At 49.3% G+C, this 23489-nt stretch overlaps 1 protein-coding gene across 2 annotated transcripts in view; it reads right to left on the bottom strand.

Annotated features, from left to right (window-relative positions):
* LOC128848259 (E3 ubiquitin-protein ligase TRIM39-like) overlaps window positions 1-23489 on the bottom strand; it is a 32302-nt gene that overhangs the window by 3069 nt on the left and 5744 nt on the right. For both annotated transcript variants that reach the window (XM_054048144.1, XM_054048145.1), the window contains exons 4-8: window positions 21974-22398; window positions 19063-19158; window positions 17634-17864; window positions 15193-15215; window positions 15008-15108 (exon numbers count right to left, since the gene is read on the bottom strand). In XM_054048144.1, coding sequence (XP_053904119.1) covers window positions 15008-15108; window positions 15193-15215; window positions 17634-17864; window positions 19063-19158; window positions 21974-22398 — 876 coding nt within the window. The remainder of the gene's footprint in view (window positions 1-15007; window positions 15109-15192; window positions 15216-17633; window positions 17865-19062; window positions 19159-21973; window positions 22399-23489) is intronic.

Here is a 23489-nt window from a genome sequence, read left to right on the forward strand (position 1 = left end):
TGATCATCAGACAATCACCTGCATAGACAATCCAGGAAGTTTTTGGAAAGTAGGGGACAATTTCCTGGTGCAAGTGCTAGAGGAACCAACTAGGGGCAGAGCTCCTCTAGATCTGCTGCTCACAAACCAGGAAGAATTAGTAGGGGAAGCAAAAATGGATGGGAACCTGGGAGGCAGTGACCATGAGATGGTAGAGTTCAGGATCCTGACACAAGGAAGAAAGGAGAGCAGCAGAATATGGACCCTGGACTTCAGAAAAGCAAACTTTGACTCCCTCAGGGAACTGATGGGCAGGATCCCCTGGGAGAATAACATGAGGGGGAAAGGAGTCCAGGAGAGTTGGCTACATTTTAAAGAATCCTTATTGAGGTTGCAGGAAAAAATTATCCCGATGTGTAGAAAGAATAGTAAATATGGCAGGCGACCAGCTTGGCTAAACAGTGAAATCCTTGCTTATCTTAAACGCAAAAAAGAAGCTTACAAGACGTGGAAGATTGGACAAATGACCAGGGAGGAGTATAAAAATATTGCTCAGGCATGCAGGAGTGAAATCAGGAAGGCCAAATCACACTCGGCGTTGCAGCTAGCAAGAGATGTTAAGAGTAAGAAGAAGAGGTTCCTCAAGTATGTTAGTAACAAGAAGAAAGTCAAGGAAAGTGTGGGCCCCTTACTGTATGAGGGAGGCAACCTAGTGACAGAGGATGTGGAAAAAGCTAATGTACTCAATGATTTTTTTGCCTCTGTTTTCATGAACAAGGTCAGCTCCCAGACTGCTGCACTGGGCAGCACAGTATGGGGAGAAGGTGACCAGCCCTCTGTGGAGAAAGAAGTCATTCGGGACTATTTAGAAAAACTGTACGAGCACAAGTCCATGGGGCCGGATGTGCTGCATCCAAGGGTGCTATAAAGGAGTTGGTGAATGTGATTGCAGAGCCATTGGCCATTATCTTTGAAAACTCATGGCGATCGGGGGAGGTCCCGGATGACTGGAAAAAGGCTAATGTAGTGCCCATCTTTAAAAAAGGGAAGGAGGAGGATCCGGGGAACTACAGGCCAGTCAGCCTCACCTCAGTCCCTGGAAAAATCATGGAGCAGGTCCTCAAGGAATCAATTCTGAAGAACTTAGAGGAGAGGAAAGTGATCAAGAACAGTCAACATGGATTCACCAAGGGCAAGTCACGCCTGACTAACCTAATTGCCTTCTATGACGAGGTGGTCTAGTGGTTAGCATTTGGCACTTACTGCCACAGCCTGGGTTCGATTCCCAGTCAGGGAAAAGCAACTTTATATCAAAAACCTTCAGCTATTCTTCACTTGCAATTTAAATAAATCCATGATGAGATAACTGGCTCTATGGATGAGGGGAAAGCAGTGGATGTGTTATTCCTTGACTTTAGCAAAGCTTTTGATACTGTCTCCCACAGTATTCTTGCCAGCAAGTTAAAGAAGTATGGGCTGGATGAATGGACCATAAGGTGGATAGAAAGTTGGCTATATCGTCGAGCTCAGTGGGTAGTGATGAATGGCTCCATGTCTAGTTGGCAGCCGGTATTAAGCGGAATGCCCCAAGGGTCGGTCCTGGGACCGGTTTTGTTCAATATCTTTATCAATGATCTGGAGGATGGCGTGGACTGCACCCTCAGCAAGTTTGCAGATGACACTAAACTGGACCCAGATAAATTAGAGGATTGGGCCAAAAGGAATCTGATGAGGTTCAACAAGGACAAGTGCAGAGTCCTGCACTTAGGACGGAAGAATCCCAGGCACTGCTACAGACTAGGGACCGAATGGCTAGGCAGCAGTTCTGCAGAAAAGAACCTAGGGGTTACAGTGGATGAGAAGCTGGAGGAAAGTGATCAGGAACAGTCAGCATGGATTCACCAAAGGCAAGTCATGCCTGACTAACCTAATTGCCTTCTATGACAAGATAACTGGCTCTGTGGATGAGGGGAAAGTAGTGGATGTGTTATTCCTTGACTTTAGCAAAGCTTTTGATATGGTCTCCCACAGTATTCTTGCCAGCAAGTTAAAGAAATATGGGCTGGATGAATGGACTATAAGGTGGATAGAAAGTTGGCTAGATCATCAGGCTCAACGGGTAGTGATCAACGGCTCCATGTCTAGTTGGCAGCCGGTTTCAAGTGGAGTGCCCCAAGGGTCGGTCCTGGGGCTGGTTTTGTTCAATATCTTCATTAATGATCTGGAGGATGGTGTGGACTGCACCCTCAGCAAGTTTGCAGATGACACTAAACTGGGAGGAGTGATAGATACGCTGGAGGGTAGGGATAGGATACAGAGGGATCTAGACAAATTAGAGGATTGGGCCAAAAGAAACCTGATGAGGTTCAACAAGGACAAGTGCAGAGTCCTGCACTTAGGACGGAAGAATCCTATTCACTGTTACAGACTAGGGACCGAATGGCTAGGAAGCAGTTCTGCAGAAAAGGACCTAGGGGTTACAGTGGATGAGAAGCTGGATATGAGTCAACAGTGTGCCCTTGTTGCCAAGAAGGCTAACGGCATTTTGGGCTGTATAAGTAGGGGCATAGCCAGCAGATCGAGGGATGTGATCGTTCCCCTCTATTCAACATTGGTGAGGCCTCACCTGGAGTACTGTGTCCAGTTTTGGGCCCCACACTGCAAGAAGGATGTGGAAAGATTAGAAAGAGTCCAGCGGAGGGCAACAAAAATGATTAGGGGGCTGGAGCACATGACTTATGAGGGGAGGCTGAGGGAACTGGGATTGTTTAGTCTGCAGAAGAGAAGAATGAGGGGGGATTTGATAGCTGCTTTCAACTACCTGAAAGGGGGTTCCAAAGAGGATGGATCTAGACTGTTCTCAGTGGTACCTGATGACAGAACAAGGAGTAATGGTCTCAAGTTACAATGTGGGAGGTCTAGGTTGGATATTAGGAAACACTATTTCACTAGGAGAGTGGTGAAGCACTGGAATGGGTTACCTAGGGAGGTGGTGGAATCTCCTTCCTTAGAGGTTTTTAAGGTCAGGCTTGACAAAGCCCTGGCTGGGATGATTTAGTTGGGATTTGGTCCTGCTTTGAACAGGGGGTTGGACTAGATGACCTTCTGAGGTCCCTTCCAACCCTGATATTATATGATTCTATGATCAGGGGGTGGGAGGGCAAGGGAACAGGTGGGTGCTGGGGGTTTAGAGAAATACGAGGGGAGGGGTGAAAGTTGGGGGGCAGAGGAGGGTGAGCAGATGGGAAGGCAGCAAGGGGGTAGGGGTAGGCGCAGGTGCCAGTGGGACAGTGGTGGGGCATGAAATGGGGCAGGCAATAGGGCAAACAAGGGGCAGGTATTGGGGATAGAGAAAGGGACAAGGGAAGAGGTGGGCACCAGAGGGCTGGGGGGGGGGGCAGTGGAAGTGCTGGAGGGTGGAAAGGAGGAAGCAGTCAAAAGAGGGATGGGGGAGGAGAGGAGTGGTTGCCAGGGGCAGTATGGTGTGAAAGCAGGGGTAGGCCCAAAAGGCAGAGGGTGAGGGAGGTCATGGGTGATGGGGGCAGAGGTTGGGGGGGTGAGCACCAGGGAGGAAGGGGACAAAGGGAGGGGCAGGTGAGCAAAGGCAGGGGTCAGTTCCAGGGAGGCAGAGGGGGGTGGAGGGCACGGGCATGTGACAGGGAGGCAAAATGGGTGGAGAGGGGTCCCTGGGAGCAGAAAGAGGGTGAAGGGGTGGAGCGAGGTGGAGTGGGGGAGGATAAAGGCAGGGGCCGGGTGAGCACAGAGGTTGAAGGAAGGGTAAGGTCGGGGCAGAAGTTAGGGGCCAGTGGGGGAAGACGAGATTGGCAGATGCCAGGGGACAGAGAGAGGTGAAGGTGGGCAGGCTCCAGGGAATCTCTGTTGTTCTGGGGCCATGTGTGGCTGGTTTGTTACTAAGAGCAGGTTGGTGCCGTCCCCACATACACGGGGCGTAGCTGGGACTCTCCATGCTGGCTGGGCCCATGGGCACCACCCTTCCAGCCAGGAAAACCCCACAGCCATCCCCTCCCCTCTCCTGGACCAGATTCCCCATCCCCACCCTCCACTGGGCATGGGCAATGTGTCTGGGCTGGGGTCGCTGGTCAGGGGCAGGGCAGTAGGGGGATAGGAGATGAGGGGCTTTGAGGAGTGTAACTGGGTACTGGAGGAACAGGGGCTGTTGCTAATGAGGCTGGGGCAGTGGTGATGGGAGGGGACATTTCCCCAATTACTGCCCCCTCCATCTGTGATAAGCTGCACCGGGGGCCAGTCGCAGTTCATATCTGCATAGTGCATCTGCATTAGGGGCAGCTACATCGGTGCAAGGAAATCCCAGCCAGCAGACACAAACTGAGACGCTGTGCCAGGGGCCGTAACCCCTCTCCTCACTGGGGTTATGGATCAATAATTACTGGGTGATTGGGGCAGGGGAGCTGGATTCTGGAGCTCCAAGGTGGGGGCCCGACCCACTGGGTTGCAGAGTCATTTTCAGTCTCACACTCAGGCCCAGTGCCCAGGGCAGTGTTTAGACACAGGGGGCATCTTCAGCAGGAGAGATTGAGGGAGCCCCACATCAGACACCTGGAGCCCAGTAGTTCCAGCCCTCACCTGAGGGGGGGCCCTACATTCCAATTCCTTCCCTTCATCACATGGGGGGATTGAACCTGGGGCTTCCAGCTGAGGGCCCAGCCACTGGGCTAAAGGCTAGAAGGGAAGTGGCAGCACATTTGAAAAACTATTCAGCAAACTCAACATGGATTAAATCAACCCAAACATTTTGCCCAGCTCTATATCAAACATGTCAAGGCAACTTGGGAGCCCAAATCCCAGAGACTTGCAGTGAGTGACTGTCAATATCTCCAGCAATGCAGTTACGGGCAGGCCAGGCTCAGGACATCAGCTATGAAACACTCCAGAACTGCCGTTAAATTTGGCCTTGGTAGAAAAATTTCCCTCTGGGATCCCACAAATCAGGCTGCAAATGGAGACTTGGCTCCAACCTGAACTCTCTGCCCAGAGAGATTTGTCCCATGGACGCTGTGAGTGGCACAGACCCTCTGCAGCTGCACCTGGGCATCTCCCAGAGTGGATAATGGTCACAGAGACCATCTCAGAGCCCCAGGAGCTCAGGTGTCTCCATCTAACAACTGTGCCAGCCACCCCCCTCGCTCTCATTAACCAGCCCAGGGTCAGACACGCTGGGAACTTTCACACCAAGGCTCAGGCAGTGAGTCCAAGATCTGGATTGACAGACTGAGGTTTGTGGGACTCCTGCTACGGTTCTAAAAATAGCCATACAGACCTTCTGGCTCAGGCTGGATTTTGGTCCCTGAAGCTGTCATAAACATACAGCTAAGGGTAGCATAAAATCCCTCTTTACCCTATAAGGGGTTAATTCCTCTTTTACCTGTAAAGGGTTAAGAAGCTCAGGTAACCTGGCTGACACCTGACCAAAAGGACCAATAAGGGGACAAGATAATTTCAAATTTGGTGGGAGGGGGGAAGGCTTTGTCTGTCTGTTCTGTGTGCTTGCTGGAGACAGATCAAGAAGGCAAGCAATCCAACTCCATTAGAATTAGTAAGTACAAATAAGGGAATGCATTAGCTTACTTTTATTTTGGCCAGAGAGCAGGGGCGCTTCAAACAAGGAAGCGTTACCCTTCCTTCAGCCTTCAGACTCATGTTGTGTCTGGGGCTTCAAACTCCAGCCCCAGACACAACATCTACAGTTGGTTTTAATGCTGTAGCGCAAACCCACGAGCCAATGTCTGTCACCCTGGCTCTGAGACTCGCCCAGGGGGGTGACAGAGCAGCACGGCACAGACACCTTCCATGTCGGTGGGACATTCACTCCCCCAAGCTGGTGTCTGAAGGGCCAGCAACAACAATGGGCATTCCAGCTCCCATTGCTGGAAGTGCCCAGGCACCCACGGCAGTGCACTGAGGATGGCCAGCGACTTGAAAGAGTCACTCATCACAGACAGGGTAGAGAAGATGGTGTGGAGCTGGTCCAATGCTGTGCACTGATCATGGGTAGGATGGGCATATAAGACGGGGCTGCCTCCAGGAGCAAGGATGGGCAAACTGGCCGACTTTCCCAGAACACTCAGAGAACCAGGGAGTTCCAGGTTATTAAAGACACCCAGCCAAGGGGAAGTCAGGCCCAGGTTGCTGTTGAAATAGAGGACTTTGGGAACCCCATTTTGGGCTGGGGAGAATGACCCCATAGGGTTAATTTTTTTTGACTGCCAGGAGAAGGGACACATAAAAAGATGCTGCCCTACAAGAACTTTGGATTTTGGACATGGGTGATGTCGCTATGGGGCAGTGAGAGTTTCTAGTAATGAGCAAAATGAGTAGCCAAGAAAGCAGGCCATGGGATATAGGCTTCAGAGGGAGAAGCCAGCGATGGGTGTCAGGTCTCCCTTTGCTCACCAGCAATACCTTAACCTCGCTCCCAGATTCAAAGCTTGGGGAGTTTGAGTAGCTTCCCCCAGGAGCCTGAAAGGACTCCCTTGGAAAATGATCCTACCAGCAGCTCTAAGGGACAGCCAACTCTCTGGGCCAGGGGAACCGAGGCAGAAGCTAAATGTGATTCAGCATTTCTGGTGGTCCCGGGAGAGGGTTGTGACAAGAGCTCTGACAGGGATATTGAACAGCTCTGTAATTTGCAAGCCCAGGTCCAGGTTTTCTTACTGAAACTGGCCAAGCAACAGGAGCAAACCCAGTGACTAGAAGGCAGGCAGAACGAGCTACTCGCAGAGCAGGAGAGAAGTCATCAGGTTGTGGCTATGGAGAGCAAACAGGTCAAGGCACTGATAAAGGAACAGGATGTTCAGCAGAAGAAATTCTGCTCTAGCTTCCAAGAAGCCCAGCAGTTGAAGATAAAGCTCCAGCACTTGCATGAGCCATGGACTGATGAGATTATTCAAATGCAGGAGAAATTTACAGCTGTTGAATGTAACAAGTGTCAGGCACCATCCCACAGGGAGGAAGTGGCAGTTGGAATTACCAATACCCCTGGTCAAGGAGCCCTGGCCCTAGAGGAGAAGCAGCACCTGGAGACCCGAATAGTTCAGGTAGAGAATGAGCCATGCAAGAGGAAAGTTACCCAGGAGCCAAAACTGAAAGGGCTTGAACAACTCCTGTGCCTTGCGAAGGAGGGGCCCAGAAAGGGCTGCAGGATGTGAGTGGTGGCTAGGAAACCAGAGGAGGGTTTGCTGGGACATAGAAGCCTGCCACACTGCATAGAAGGAAGAAAGTTGGAGAACTTGAAACTGAGTGTCCACCTGCAACTGACCTGAGAGGTGCGATTCCCAGCTCATGTAGATGTACCTGAGCTAACTCTGCTCAAGCTAACATGCTAAAAGTAGCAGTGTAGCCAGGGTAGTATGGGCAGGCCAGGCCAGCTGCCTGAGTACATACCAAGGGGGGCTGTGTGGGTTACTACTCAGGCAATTAGCTGAAGCTGCCACTCGTGGCACCCTGACCACATGGCTATTGTTAGGTGCTAGTTCAGCTATGTTTACACAAGCTGGGAATCACACCTCTTAGCTCAAATGTACATGTATGCTAAGACAGCAGAAGGAACAGCTCCTGGGACACACAGGGGAGTGGAACGACGCTGCATGTGTCCTGGAAAGCTTTTTAGAGGAACGAGTTGATCAGCCACTGAAGGGCTGGCACAAATACGGAGGTGGGGGCGACAAAGGAATCTGCACCAATGGCTGTGCCCTCTACAGCTACTCAGCAAATCCACCCACTAATGGACTGGGAAGAGCTGGAAGAAAATGTTGCTGCAGCGGAGGGGAGCAGGGCAGAAGGCCTTGCACAGCTGAGCACCCTCCAGGCCCAAAGGCTGAGGCCCAGCAGGAGCTAAAGGAGGTTCGCTGCCCAGGGGACTGGATCGCAGCCCAAGCCATCCGGCAGAGCAGGAGCTGGCCTGTCTCAGCACTGGAAGGTGACTGGGGAACAGCAGTGTTTGTGTTGCAGAAGGAGGTGACAGAACCAGCTTAAGATCTAGTGTGGAACGAAGCCCAACTCTGAGACTCATATGAAGCAGGAGAGTCCAGAGAATGAGGCGACAGCCTCGTGGAAAGAGCTGAAATTGTGCCAGAGAGGGAAGGCGCAGTACAGATCAGCTGGTCAGTGAGGCTACACCAGCTGGCTGGAGACAAGAACAGTGCTGAGGTGGGTGCAGAGGTACAGGCCCATCAGGTGGAAGATGGGCTGTCTGAGGCACGGATTCTGGCTGATGAAGGGAAAAGCCACCATGTTAATGACATAAAAACACACGTCCAAGAGGAATCTGAAATAAGAAGGGAAGAGACCAGGGACCTCTCTCTCTGCACCTCCGCCCTGCCCCCCAGCCCCCCCAAGGCCTGAAAGAGCAACACAAAGCCCCAACCAGAGCTGGGCTAAAAAGAAGTCCATCGTAAAGGAAACCATGTCCTCCCAGGGGAGGAGCAGAAAGGTGCTTTTCCAGCTGCTAACATTACACACAGTCATGTGGGCAGAAGAGGATCTGAAATGGGCTCCCAAAGCTCCTTTACTGAAGGTCGCAGGAAAAAAAGATGTGGTCAGTAGTAATTGGAGATGCTAACAAGGAGCTACTCCTGAATTGAAGTTGAGCTTAACTCCAAACGGTGTGTGCGTGCATGCATGTGCGGGCGTGTATCCGGGGGTCTGCTGCCAGAGAGACTGTGAGGCAGCCTGATACTGATTTACCAATTTTAATGGAATGCTAAACTATATTAAACTGTTCATTCACTAGGTGGCACTGTGTGTAAAATACCTTATTTAAGTTACCCTTCAGAAGGAAGCTCTGTAGTCAGTCCACATCTGGTACAGGAGCATGACATAGTGTCAGAAATAAACTAGTGCCAGAGGGGAACAGAAACAGAAGGAAAAAAGCAACAAAGGTTTCACACAGAAGGGAAAAAGCAACAAAGGTTGCAAGATCTCATCAACATGCTACTCCTCAATGACCCAGAGAGCTTCAGCTTTGACAAACCTTCACAATGAACAGACTAGAAGTGTATTTTACAAGGTTTTGCATGGCAAACAAGCTCCACAAGGTAACCGGAGATACACATTTATCTCCTTCAATTTATGCTATGGGGAAGTAGGCAGAGCATATCCTGAAATTCTTTGACTTTACTGAAGACAGTCACAAAAGTGAATATCCAAGAATTCTGGCTATGTTTGATGCATACTTTAGAGCACAGAGAAATGTGGTTTATGAAAGAGCATTTTTTCACCAGAGAATTGAAGAACCAGAGGAAAATGTTAATGTTTTATAAGAGCTCTGCATGCATTGGCTGAAAACTGTGATTTTGAAACTGCAGTCCAAATCAACTTAAGAGACAACTCTGAACCACACTGTGTACAAACACCCCTACCAGAGACCCTTGGAGAAGACTAGGAGCAAATTTATGCAAATTCAGAGGACATCATTACCTGGTCATAGTGGGCTGTTTTTCCAGGTATATAGAAATGATGTACTTGAAAGACACAACATGTCACAGTGCTCTCGAGAAACTGAAGTGCACTTTTGCTCATTTTGGTATTCCAGAGCAACTAGTGACAAAGAATGGACCACAGTGTACTGCAGCAGACTAAGTTATTCCAAACAAAATATTATTTTGATCATATTACTAGCAGCCCACATTACCCTGAAGCAAATGGAGAGGCTAAGAAAGCTGTGAAGACATCCTGTTGTAGGATTTTCTTGGAAGATCCATTCCTTGCTCTTCTGAGTTACAGATCAACTCCAACATCAGCTACTAGACACAGTCCAACACAACTTCTGATGGGAAGACAACTCAGAACTACCCTCCCAGCTCTGGAAAAGAATATATCTCCAAAGTGGCCAGACATGATGAGAGTAGCCAAATCAGATAACAAGGCAAAAAGAGCTTACAAACACTTTTACAAGATATGACATTCAGTTAGAGAACTACCAGGTCTAGCCACTTTTTCCTGTAAAGGTTATGGTTTACTGAATCTATTCATCCTATTTGTGCACATATATCATTTTTGTACTTGAAGTTAAGAATATTGGCTGTATACTTGCTTGATTTCTAAGTAAGCTTTGTAAGGCATTTGGTCAGCTTCTTTAGAAAGGAATTTGCAAAGTTAAGTGCCCAATCAAGAAGCATTTAAGGAACAATGCATCTTGGAATGCTCCCATCCACATAAGAAGTCTTCCTGGAGACATACAAGATACCATGTGGGCAATGGCTTCTGCCTGTAAAAACTGTCAGTCATGCATGGACATGTGACTTGCCCAGGTGACTCCAGAATTCCATCTTGGAGCTGGACTTTGCATAGGAGAAAGGAGGGGGTCTCGACTAGGGTTACCATCCGTCCGGGTTTCCCTGGACATGTCCGGCTTTTTCAGTGTTAAATGGCCGTCCGGGGGGAGATTTCTAATCAAGTAGAAATGTCCAGGATTTCCCCCTTCCCCTCATGCGGAGTGTGGCGCGGCTGATTGGACGCCTGGCCTGATTGAAAGCCGCTCGCAGCCACTAGGGCCTCTAGCAGCCAGAGTCCCTCCCCCTCCCCCGCTCCCTCCTCCCCCACAGAGCAGCAAAAGTGTTTGATTCCACGTGGAGCCTGCATTTCTCCCTCTGCCGGGTGAGTGGGGGGAGCAGGGCAGGTGGTGGGGGAGGAGGGGGTGCAGAGGCTGCAGGGGCAGGGCAGGCAGGGGGTGCAGAGGCTGCAGGGTGAGTGGGGAGCAGGGGGCACAGAGACTGCAGGGGCGGCGGGGTGCAGAGGCTGCAGGGTGAGGAGGAGCAGGGCAGGCAAGGGCATAGAGGCTGCAGGGGCTGCGGGGCGAGTGGGGAGCAGGGAAGCACTTAGCAACCCCCAACCAAGATCAGAGCGGGAGGGAGGAGGGGGAATGTGGGGTGCTCAGAGGAGGGGGCAGAGTTGGTGCAGGGACTTTGGGGAAGGGGTTGGAATGGGGGTGGAGAAGGGGTGGGGTTGGGGTGGGGCCGGGGGTGGGGAAGGGGCGGAGTTGGGGCAGGGCCGGGGGCGGGACCGGGGCCCCGTGGATTGTCCTCTTTTTTAAATGTTTGAATATGGTAACCCTAGTCTCGACCCACAAGATAAAGTCTATTTAAGCCCTTGGGAGACCCCTCCATTTTGTCTTCAGTTGGCTAAAGAGATAGCTTCTTCACCCCCCCCCCCCAGGACACCTGAAAGAAACTGGAACAAAGGACAGTAAAGACGGGGTGTGAGTGATTGCTGGACCCAGACTTGCAGGAGACTAGTCTGTAAAAGGAAGCTTACTGGAACTGGTGAGGTGTTATTTGTATTCAGTTTTCTTAAACATAGACTTGTGTGGTTTATTTTATTTTTCTTGGTAATTCACTTTGTTCTGTCTGTTACTATTTGGAATCACTTAAATCCTACTTCTGTATTTAATAAAATCACTTTTTACTTATTAATTAACCCAGAGTATGTATTAATATCAGGAGGGGGGCCCAAACAGCTGTGCATATCTCTCTATCAGTATTATAGAGGGCAAACAATTTATGAGTTTACCCTGTATAAGTGTTATACAGGGTAAAACAGATTTATTTGGGTTTAGACCCCATTGGGAGTTGGGCATCTGAGTGTTATAGATAAGAACACTTCTGTAAGCTGCTTTCAGTCAAGGCAGCTTTGGGGCAAGTAATTCAGACCCTGGGTCTGTGTTGGAGCAGACAGGCATGTCTGGCTCAGCAAGACAGGGTGCTGGGGTCCTGAGCTGGCAGGGAAAGTAGGGGCAGAAGTAGTCTTGGCACAGCAGGTGGTAGCTCCCAGGGGGTTTCTGTGATCCAACCCATCACAGGCGTGTCTTACAAAGAGTAAAATTCTGGACTACACCACGCTGAAGACTATGGGGGAGTTTGTCCACTGCAGGAGCTACATATGGCCACAGGTCTTGCAGATTTCCTTGTGGTAGCAGGGCAGGAAGTACCCCCTGGGTGAAGAACATAACCAAGTCTTAGTCATGGTCAAGCTTGCCTTTGGGTACAGTTCGGCTTGGGGTGTGTGTGTGTCGGGGGGGGGGGGGGAGATGTCACGGGGGCTGGCCCTTTAAGGGGAGTCAGGGACCAGACTATCTGTGACAAGCTCCTGTAAGGGAGAACCAGCCAACCCAGACCCACCTGGAAGTAATTAAATTCCTAGATGGGTGGTTGGCAGCTAACTATCTAATGAGCCTGATATAAAGGGTTACTAGCTGAAGGGGATCCTAGAAAGATGAAGTGTGTCAGGAAAGGAGCTCCCAGGAGAGCTCACCAGAGCAAGGAGCCTGGAATGGGTGCTCTTAGAGAGAACTGCTTCCCTAAGGGAGAGGAGCTGCCAGAGATGACAATTACAGCAGCAGCAGCTGCAGCAGGACAGAAGCCTGCAGGCAGGGGCATGCAAATTTAATTTTGACCCCACTCTGGGGCTGGTGGGGTGGATGGAAGGAAAGGGTTAATCCCACCACAGTGGCACTTCGCTGCCCAGCCCTGGCTGGTCTCTGCTCTCTGGGTGCAGCACAGGGCGTGTGTCTCTGAGAAGGTCCCTGCCCACTCACCCGCCATTTTCCCCAGACACAGAGAACCCAGGTGCTGAGGGAAGGAGCAGCCCCAGCAGCGCCGCATTGGCCCCGGCATGGCCTGAGCCTGTAAGCGCAGCAGCAGAGGCAGCGGCAGAGGGAGGGGCTCAGCCATCGAGAGCAGCCGTGTCCCCAGCTGCAGGGGAGGGGTCAGTGCTGGGACAACAGGCCGGGCTGGGTCAGGGTCGGGAGCTCTGGCAGCGAGCGCGGTACCAGCACCAATGGCCCTGCTGGAGACCCTGGGCCTAGCCAGCCGGGAGCAGCCAGCAAGTCTCTCAGGGCCTGGGACCCTGCCCAGGGGGAAGCTGCTGGAGGGCAGGGGCTGCCCAGGATGTGATACTAGGGGGTGACAAGAGGCTGGCCCTTCCCTAAATGAAGAACCAAGGAGAGAGGCTCAGGATCCTGACAGGCTCAGTGTTCAGCCATGCCCAGACCCAAGGGCAATAGGCGCCGACTTCCTCTGTTCCTCGGGGGTGCTCGACCACCACTCCACCCCAGGGCCTGCCCCCACTCTATCCTTTCCTCCAAGTCCCCCTGCCTCTTCCTGCCCCTGCTCCTCCCCCTGCACCCAGCACCTCCTGCATGCCGCCAGCCAAATAGCTGATCGTGGTGGGCGGCACCACTTCAGGTACCACTTTTAATGCCCCCTCAGTGATGGGCAGCCTGATGTGATGGATGGGATGGGGAGCAGAAGGCCCCACTCTGAGGCAGCAGCCGTGACTTCTCCTTAGCAGTATCCCAAGAGAATAACATTATTAAGGCTTCCACCTTACCACTTTCATGCATAGAATCAAGGCACTTCCCACAAAGAGAAACCTCAGCCAGAATGGTTACATCTGCTGAAGGGGAGCATCAAACCAACCGATCTCCTGAACACAAGGAAGTGCCCCAATGAAGGGATCTGAAGGGAAACAAACCTTAACGTCTACATCCCGGTCACCACTTTCACAGCTCCAGCATGTGCAGTACCACATTCCCCACCACTGCACTGCAATGCAAATACTTAACTCTGATCTCAGGCTTTCCCCAGCAACAATAACACGTCTTCCTCCATCCCTCCTCATTTACATGGATGAAGGGGAAGGAAAAAGAAGAATTGGTTAAAAAAAAAAAGTCTTTTTGTTTGTTTACTTCTTTCTACAGTTTTCAGTGAAAACCTGAGCAACTTTTTTCAGGTTTTGATTCACTGCAAAAAAAAAAAAAAAAAAAGAAAAAATCTGGTAAAAATGAATATTTTCTAAATTATTTTGCAAAAAATATTGTTCTGGCAGGCATTACCAGGTGGTGCTACTACACTCAGTCTTCAGTTTCTTTTTTTTTAGCGTGTGAGCAAGTTTTGAGTCTTGGGAAGACATGCAGGGTTGTGTTAGTTTTGGGTTATGCAAGGTGCAGTGGCAGTGTGGGGAGAGAGGGAGCTGAGAGAGCAGCAGGAGAGGTTGCTCTCTGCCTGGGGCTCTGATTAGAGTCAGTTCTGGAGAGATAGTTACTCCTTGGGAATGGGGCACTGGTGTTGGGCTGAGAATCCTGGCAGAAGGGATTGCCCTGCACGGAATATGTGACCACCTCTGTTCCAGGGCTGAGGTAAGTGTGTAAAAAAAGCAAGTTACACTCAGAATAGACCAGGCTCCACATCACTGATTTCTCCTCCACTGGGAAGCCAACCTGCAAGGCCCTGCCATCTGCTATCACTTGGCAGTGATGGGATTTTCACCAGCAATGCAGAAGTGCTGGGGTGCGGCAGGAAGCCCTGGCTTGAAGTAGTTTCCATCATATACTGGGTTTACAGTTTGGTTCGATGGCTCCCAGAACTCCCACTATACAAATAATTCCAACGTCACTGCAGGAGCTAGTATCTTTACTTCACAGACTTTTTCAATGTTAAATTATTAGAGGCAGAGTCCCTGAATGTAAGTGTCCCATTTCTGCAGGGGGCCCAGTATTAACATATTGGTCTCTATGTATCATAGCACTTTTGGGATGTATGAGGTTGTCAGGGAGGGGTAGTACCTCTGATGGGGGGACTTGTCATACCCCTTTGGGGTAGTCCGTCCACTTTGGTCCCCACCTGTCACTCAGCTCTCACCTGTGGCTCCAAGTAGCTGCAGCATGCGCAGCGGCCACACCCCGGGCAATGGCTTCAACGCACAATCCACTGACCGCGAACTTCCCATGCACCATCTGCAGCAAAATGTGCTCCTCTAGAATTGGCTTGTATAGCCATCAGAGGGCACACCATAAGACCAACAAACAGATGATCTGCACAGATTTGTCATCATTGGGTCGATGGATTACCAACATCATAGCACTTTTACTACCTTTGGCTGGAAGAGCCCAGAGGAATCTGGCACATGGATTTAAGAATGGAAAATTATGGGTGCTTTTCAGGTTGCAGATAGGAAAAGCTAGAGAGCCCCTGCTACATTAGTGTTAACTTACCTGTGAATTCCCGCAGCATTTCCATCATGCCAGGGACTCCGTACGCATCCTTCAGTTCAGCAGCACTGAGCTCTGGTTTCTGCAGTCTCACCTGCTCACTCCTAAGGAGAACACAGACGCTCAGCACAGGTACCATTGCAATGGGCTTGATAGAAATGGATGGTAAATTGAAGATGGAATCTCACCTGATCAGTGTGTCCTTTACATCCTAAGGAGACAGACAGTAAATAAGAAAGTGTTAGTGTTGTACAGTTCAGCTGTACAACTGATGTTCACAGAACATCTGGTTAATTTTCTCTGTTCCCTGAGGCTTTACAGACAGAAAAACACCTGCAGCTCTGAGTTACATGAAGATTTATTACAATTAGGTAATAATAGCTGAATAGTGTGTGATAACAATGGTGCTGATGCACAACTCCAGCCCCAGAGAAGTGCAGACATATGCATGACTCACCAGTCACTAATGGTACCATGGGGTGCACTGGGTCACTAAATGGTGTATTAACTATTTGAAAACAACAAGAGAAATTTAATTTTCACAAAAATATTGTGCGGATTTTCCAGAAACTGGGCTGAGCTGCCAAAATACATCACAAGATTAGAAAAAGCCACTGTATAAATCAGTGGTCAGCAACCTTTCAGAAGTGGTGTGCCGAGTCTTTATTTATTCACTCTGATTTAAGGTTTTGCGTGTCAGTAATACATTTCAATGTTTTTAGAAGGTCTCTTTCTATAAGTCTATAATGTATAACTAAACTATTGTTGTATGTAAAGTAAACAAAATTTTAAAAATGTTTAAGAAGCTTCATTTAAAATTAAATTAAAATGCAGAGCCCCCCGGACCGGTGGCCAGGACCCAGGCAGTGTGAGTGCCATTGAAAATCAGCTCGCGTGCCGCCTTTGGCACGCGTGCCTTAGGTTGCCGACCCCTGGTCTAAATCATGCTTATGCAGGTGTTTAACAGCAACTGTACTGCAAAAAGTGATGGTAAAACTGGACTCTAGAGTCTGCAAATACTGCATAAAATGTGATGCTCTTACTGTGAAAATGTGTTTTCTAACTGCCCTACCAATAACAAAGTCCAGCCTGCTGACTGGTGGGAAGAGATAACTTTATCTTGACGCCTACACTTGGTGATGTTGGGAGGTGCTCTGATACTGTGGTGATGGGCACCAAGTAAGAACCTAGGAACGTTAATTGGCTAATCTTTTAGGGAAGGGGTAGTGAATTATTTTTTTGTCAAGGTCCAAACTCGAGAGAAAATAACAAACAAAATAATAATAATGATAATAAGTAAATAAAAATATTTCGGGGTCTGTTCAAAAGCACCTGCCGGTCCAGATTTGACCCACGGTCTACCTATTGACTACCCTTGTTTTAGGGGCAGGGATGCATCTTTCTGGATACTGGAAAGCATCCAGCACATGGCAGGTGCTACCCTGATAGGAACAGTAAAACCAGTCAATGGGAGCTGGGTGCCTAACCTGTTTGATGCCTTTGAAAACCTCACAAGGTGCCGGTCTGCATCGCTAGGCATACTTATGAAAATCTGGCCCTAAGTCATTCTTCAAAATGAGACGTGGGCTCCTAAGTAACTTAGGTGCTTTTGATCATTCTACCCATAGGCGCCGACTCTGTGGGTACTCTGGGGCTGGAACACCCATGGAAAAAAATAGTGGGTGCTGAGAAGGCCCCTCCTTTCCCCCCCCCCGCAGTGCCAGGCCCCACCGATCAGCTTGTCCCTGTCCTCCCCAGTGCCTCCCAACATCAGCTGCTTGGCAGTGTTCTGGAGGCGCTGTGGGGAGGGGGAGGAGCGGGGGGTGGGAAGAGGCAGGGCGGGCCTAGATGATGCATGGCCCAGATGTGGGGAGTGGAAGGGACAGAACCAGCCCCTTCCAGCCACTGAGATGCTGCTCTGCAGCCCTGTGTGGCGGCTGCCTGAGAAAGCCGAGTCGGGCATGGAGCAGAAGCCTCCTCCTCCCCAGCCAGGCTCTCTCAGGCAGCTGCCAGGCAGGGCTGCAAGCAGCGACTGGGAGGGGCCAGTGTTAAAAGCGGCTCCCTCCTGCTCCCCGCCTGGGCTCCTGCCTACCAGGGAGAGCAGCAGAATGTGCCGGGGGGGCAGGCGCAGCAGGATGACAAAGTACCCCCCTTTGCAGGTAAAATGGGGTGGGGAGAGCGCCGGTTGCCACGGGGCTGGGCGCATGGGAGGGACACACGTGACCTTCCCTTTTGCTCATGGCCCCCCACTATGGGGAGGCACCAGTTGAATATGGGGCACCCTTGGGGGAGGGGCAGAGCAAGGGCGGGAAGAGGTGGGGCATTGGGGGACAGTGTGGAGTGGGGGCAGGGCCGAGGACGGAACAGGTGGTCTAGCACCCCCTGGGAAATCTGGAAGTCAGCGTCTATGATTCTACTCAGGTCCCTAACTTTAGGGAGCCAAATTTGAACATTTTGGCCTAACTATTGCTAATAATGGTGTGTAATACTGTGTAAATCTGTGGCACTACATAATAAATAGTAAATCAGTAAATAATAATTATAATATGGGGAGGGGGGGGGAGACAGTCTGTGTTTGTTTCCATGGCTGTGGAAAATCAAAACTAAAGGGGAACTTTGTATAACTCACCTTCAGCAGCTCCATGGCCGGTTGCAGACACTTCTCCTGGATCTCTGAGATCAGCTGCTGAAGAGAGGAGCTTTGCTGGGCGAGTTTGGTTACATTCTCATTTAGTTTCTTCAAAGTCTCCCTCTCTTCCTCTGCCAGTCTCTGGAGAAAGAGTTCCTTTTCCTCATTCAGAAGCAGTTGTAGTTTCTCAAATTCAGACAAGATTCGCTGTCTCTGGCACTTTACTCTTTCCTTTAGTGAGTAAAAATGAACAAACAAACCCATAAATATCAGCAGAATTAACAAGTATGTAAGGCCATTTTTGGTGAAGTACATTAGACTTGAATGAATGTTCATAGATTCATATTTTAAGGCCAGAAGGGACAATTGTGATCATCTAGTCTGACCCCCTACATGGCACAGGCCAGAAAATTACACCCAGGGGTTCCTGCATCAAGCCCATAACTTCTGAGTAAATAGTTAAATAATCAGTGACGCAGGGGTACTGGACTTGAGACAACCAACACAAAACTCATATTTGGGAAAAAGCAACCCCCATCACCCATCCTTTCATTATACTAGATATTCATCAGGAAATGCAAAATGTCCATAAAAGGAATGAATTAGCATATAAAAACCAGGTCATCATATGCGGGTGGGGGATGCACTCTCCAGAACCCCTTGTTCAAATGCCCATAAATTTGCCCCATGTATTCTGCTGTGGCCCCTCAACAATCAGTAATTTTCAAACCAATCTGAGCATGCCTGTGGCTTTTAGAGCACTTTGAATGGCAGCTTTAAACTGAAATGGTGTTTCCATTTTAAGTATGGTGCAGAAAGCCTTCCCCTAAACATGTGTAACTCCATTAGACTCACTAGGGCTGATTCCCCTCCCACTGCCCCAGTGTAAATCAGGAGTAATCCTATCCATGCTAATGGGGCTATAGTAGTGTAAACACTGATATGAGTGAGAGCAGAGCTGTCCCAGTGAGCACAGGCAGTGTGCACTCGACTAAATTAGAATGGCAGCGTTTTACACAGACTTGGCCCTGGTGCAAATGTTGACACAAGATGTGAGATAGGAAAGAGTCTGGCCCTGTGCCTTCCTAGGTGTTGCTAGAATGACTGGGCTTGATCCAGAAGGGGCTTCTGCAATAGAAATACAGATAAATAAAACATGGATTTATCTGGGCCTCATTTGTATTTTGAGTCAGTGTAAATCAGCCCATTATTGTTAAGTGTCATGAAGATTTGTTAATTTTACACTTCTGTTCCCCTCCATATGCCTCAGGCTCAACATTTTCTGGAATTAAAGTCCGATAATAATAATGAACAGAATTTGTTTTTTTTAATGCTACGCTCGTGTTGTCTATTTTTATTGAGATTCTCTTGTAAGTTCTTTAAAACACCTAAATGAAATGAGAGATTAAACCAAACCCTAGACACTTACCTTCCAGTCATTGGGTTTATTTTGTTCCTTGGATTCCAACTTTGAAATCTCCTCTACTGCTTTCTTCAGAAGCTCAATGTCTTTGTGGAGTTTCACCTGTGGGGAAACGATGCCTGAGGAATTCTGATGCAGTGAGTCAGAGCTCTGGGGACTGCCCCAGGCCCCGGGCCCTGCAGGGGCCCCCACGAGAGTTTTCTGGGGCTCCTGGAGCGAGGTCCTTCACTCGCTCCGGGGGCCCCAGAAAACTCTTGCGGGGCCCGGGCCCCTGGAGTGAGCGAAGGATCCTCTGCGGAAGACCCGGAGCTGCTCTGGGTCTTTGGCGGCAATTCGGCGGCAGTGGCCCCCCGCCTCCGAAGACCCCAGGCCCCCTGAATCCTCTGGGCGGCCCTGTCTGGCTCTGTCTGGATTAGAGAAAAGTGTTGTGCTCTTGGCACATGTGGTGTTTGTTCCAGGGGTTAACTTGACCCCCTAGGAGGGAGAGATTGTGTTTGTGCCAAGGTGTGTGGCTGGGACCTTCCTCTGCACTGGGAACCCCACGGAAAACACCTTGGGCTCCAGCACACGACACTGGAGCACCAGCATCACACTGGCTTTTAACCTGGTTCCACCAGTTGCAGCTATGTCTGAACCAACCCTGGGCAAACAAACTCCTCATGTGGATCTTGGGCAGCTCACACAGGGCCTGCTGCCCTTAAACCCCCTGGATAAACTCCCAGTGGTGTCAGTGAGGGCAGAACTGGGCCCATCACCTCTCCATGCCTCAGATCCCAGTGTGCAAAACAAGCCTGAGTTAGGGGCTAGGCTCCCTGTACAATGACTGGGGAGCGACAGACACCTTAGACTGAGATCCACAAACTCCAGCATGCCGGGGAAGGAGCTGCCTAAGCTAGCAAATGGGAAGTGCTGACGGAGGTGTCCTAAGCCCTGCCCCCTCAGGGATTTAGGCACCTAACTCCAGGCTGCAGGGAGGCACCTATCTCTGCCAGCGACCCCCAGCCAGGAACCCGTCTCCTGGAGTCAGGTGGTAGGACACCCAGGCTGTTTCTTGGGGGAATGAACTATGAGCCTGCCTCACTCCGCACAAAACAGTTGGAGGAGGAGGAGCCACCCACTTCATAACCTGTAGCCCAGTGGTTGAAGCACTCACCTGGGATGTGAGAGATCCACGTTCAATTCCCCCCTCCCTGCCTGATGATGAGAAAGGAGATCCCTGTTCTAATACTACCTCTCAGGAGAGGGCTCTAACCACTGGGCTACAGGAAAGTCTAATGAGGAAAGTCTTAAGTAAACCTGTGGAACTCTTTGCCAGAGGATGTTGTGAAGGCCAAGACTATAACAGGGTTCAAAAAAACAACTAGATAAATTCATGGAGGATAGGTCTATCAATAGCTATTAGCCAGGATGGTCAAGGGTGGTGTCCCTAGCCACTGTTTGCCAGAAGCTGGGAATGGGGGACAGGGGATGGATCACTTGATGATTGCCTGTTATCTTCATTCCCTCTGGAGTACCTGGCATGGGCCACTGTCGGAAGACAGGATACTGGGCTAGATGGACCTTTGGTCTGACCTAGTATGGCTGTTCTTATGAGGGGCTCACTCAGTCTCTCCTGTTGAAGCTGTTCCACTTTGGATCGCAGTGGCACCTATAATTGGGAATGAGGTTCCTATTTACCTTTGTGGGTCCAGGTCTGGGAGTTTTCCATTGACTTCAATGGAGCCAGGATTTCACCCAGTATATTTAGAAGACTCCTACTTGGAATGGCTAAACTCCATGTCATTTTAAAATTAAACTTCTCCTGCAGTGATTTAATTTCTCCTGGCTATTTAGAAATAAATCATAGACTCATAGAAGATTAGGGTTAGAAGATACCTCATGAGGTCATCTAGTCAAACCCCCTGCTCAAAGCAGGACCAATCCCCAACTAAATCATCCCAGCCAGGGCTTTGTCAAGCTGGCCTAAGGATGGAGATTCCGCAACCTCCTTGGTAACCCATTCCAGTGCTTCCTAATATCCAACCTAGACCTCCCCCACTGCAACTTGAGACCATTGCTCCTTGTTCTGTCATCTGCCACCACTGAGAACAGCCTAACTCTATCCTCTTTGGAACCCCGTTCAGGTAGTTGAAGGCTGCTATCAAATCCTCCTTCATTCCTCTCTTCTGCAGACTAAACAAGTCTAGTTCCCTCACCCTCAGTTATTTACTTATTCCCATAATACAAGAACTAGGGGTCATCAAATGAAATTAATAAGCAGCAGGTTTAAAACAAATAAAAGGAAGTTCTTCTTCACGCAGCGCATAGTCAACTTGTGGAACTCCTTACCTGAGGAGGTTGTGAAGTCTAGGACTATAACAGAGTTTAAAAGAGAACTGGATAAATTCATGGTGGTGAAGTCCATTAATGGCTATTAGCCAGGACGGGTAAGGAATGGTGTCCCTAGCCTCTGTCTGTCAGAGGGTGGAGATGGATGGCAGGAGAGAGATCACTTGATCATTGCCTGTTAGGTTCACTCCCTCTGGGGCACCTGGCATTGGCCACTGTCGGTAGACAGGATACTGGGCTAGATGGACCTTTGGTCTGACCCGGTACGGCCGTTCTTATGTTCTTATGTTCTTATGCCTCTCCTCATAAGTCATGTGCCTCAGCCCCCTGATCATTTTCATTGCCCTTCGCTGGACTCTCTCCAATTTGTCCACATCCTTTCTGTAGTGGGGGGACCAAAACTGGATGCAATACTCCAGATGTGGCCTCACCAGTGCCGAATAGAGGGGAATAATCACTTCCCTTGATCTGCTGGCAATGCTCCTACTAATGCAGCCCAATATGCAGCTAGCCGTCTTGGCAACAAGGGCACACTGCTGACTCATATCCAGCCTCTCATCCACTGTAATCCTGTAATAATGTTTCCTACCTTGTATTCCTGCACAGCCTGCTCAGTGGGCACCAGCGTGTGAGATCTGTGCTCCTGGGTGTTATCACAAACCAGACAGATCACCTCACCATCATCTTCACAGAACAGCTTGAGTTTGTCCTCATGCTCCCTGCAGATTATCTGCTTTTTTGGGTCTTCAGGTTTTATCCCTAATTGCTGGATATTTTCCACCATTCTGGCAAGCTGCCTGTTGGTCTGGAAATTCTCGTTCTTGATATTTTTTCTGCATTGTGGACAGAAAACTTCCTCTGTTTCCATTTCCATTTTTTCATAGTGCTCTGTGATACAAACTCGGCAGAAGTTGTGTCCACAGTCTATGCTCACTGGATCCTTGAAGTAACTCCGACACGTGGGACAAACCACTTCTTCCAGTAGCTTCCTCAAAGGATGGGCAGAGGCCATGGCTGTGGGAATGTAAGTGTTTCAGTGATCAGTTTCATTTAATGAGTAATACTCTAACTGCAAATTAGATGACATTTTAACAGTGAGGGTAGCAAACCATTGGAACAGCTTCCCAAGGGAAATGGCAGCACTTGTTATCAAGTCTTTAGACTGTCATTAGATGCCTTTCTAAAAGATTTGCTGTACATTGAATATAAGAATGGCCATACTAGATCAGACCACTGGTCATCTAGCCCAGTATACTGTCCTCTGACAGTGGTCAATGCCAGGTGCTCCAGAGGGAATGAACAGAGCAGGTAATCATCAAGTGATCCATCCCCTGTTGCCCATGCCCAGCTTCTGACAAACAGGGGCTAGAGACACCATCCCTGCCTATCCTGGCTAATAGCCATTGATGGACCTATCCTCCATGAATTTATCTAGTTATTTTTTGAATCCTGTTATAGTCTTGGCCTTCACAACATCTTCTGGCAAGGAGTTCCACAGGTTGACTGTGCATTGAGTGAAGAAATACTTCCTTTTGTTTGTTTTAAACTTGTTGCCTATTATTTTCATTGGGTGACCCCTAGTTCTTGTGTTATGTGAATGAGAAAATGACATTTCCTTATTCACTTTCTCCACACCAGTCAAGATTTTATAGACCTCTATCACATCCCCTCTTATTTGACTCTTTTCCAAGAGGAAAAGTCTCAATCTTTTTAAATGTCTCCTCACATGGAAGCGGTTCCATACCCCCTAATCCAATATATTTTTTCTGAGGTGAGGCCACCAGATCTGCACACATTATTGAAGATGTGGCGTACCATGGATTTGTAGAGAGGCAATACGATATTTTCTGTCTTGTTATCTAGCTCTTTCCTAATGGTTCCTAATATTCTGTTCGCTATTTTGACTGCCGCTGCCCATTGAGCAGATGTTTTCAGAGAACTGTCCACAATGACTCCAAGATCTCTGTCTTGAGTGATAAAAGCTAATTTAGACCCCATCATTTTGTATGTATAGTTGGGATTATGTTTTCTAATGTGCATTACTTTGTATTTATCAACACTGAATAAATAAACACTGATAGATGTGAAGGCCAGAAGAGACCAGA

This window comes from Malaclemys terrapin, chromosome 13, assembly GCF_027887155.1.
Source record: "Malaclemys terrapin pileata isolate rMalTer1 chromosome 13, rMalTer1.hap1, whole genome shotgun sequence".
In the NCBI taxonomy this organism is placed as follows: Eukaryota; Metazoa; Chordata; order Testudines; family Emydidae; genus Malaclemys; species Malaclemys terrapin.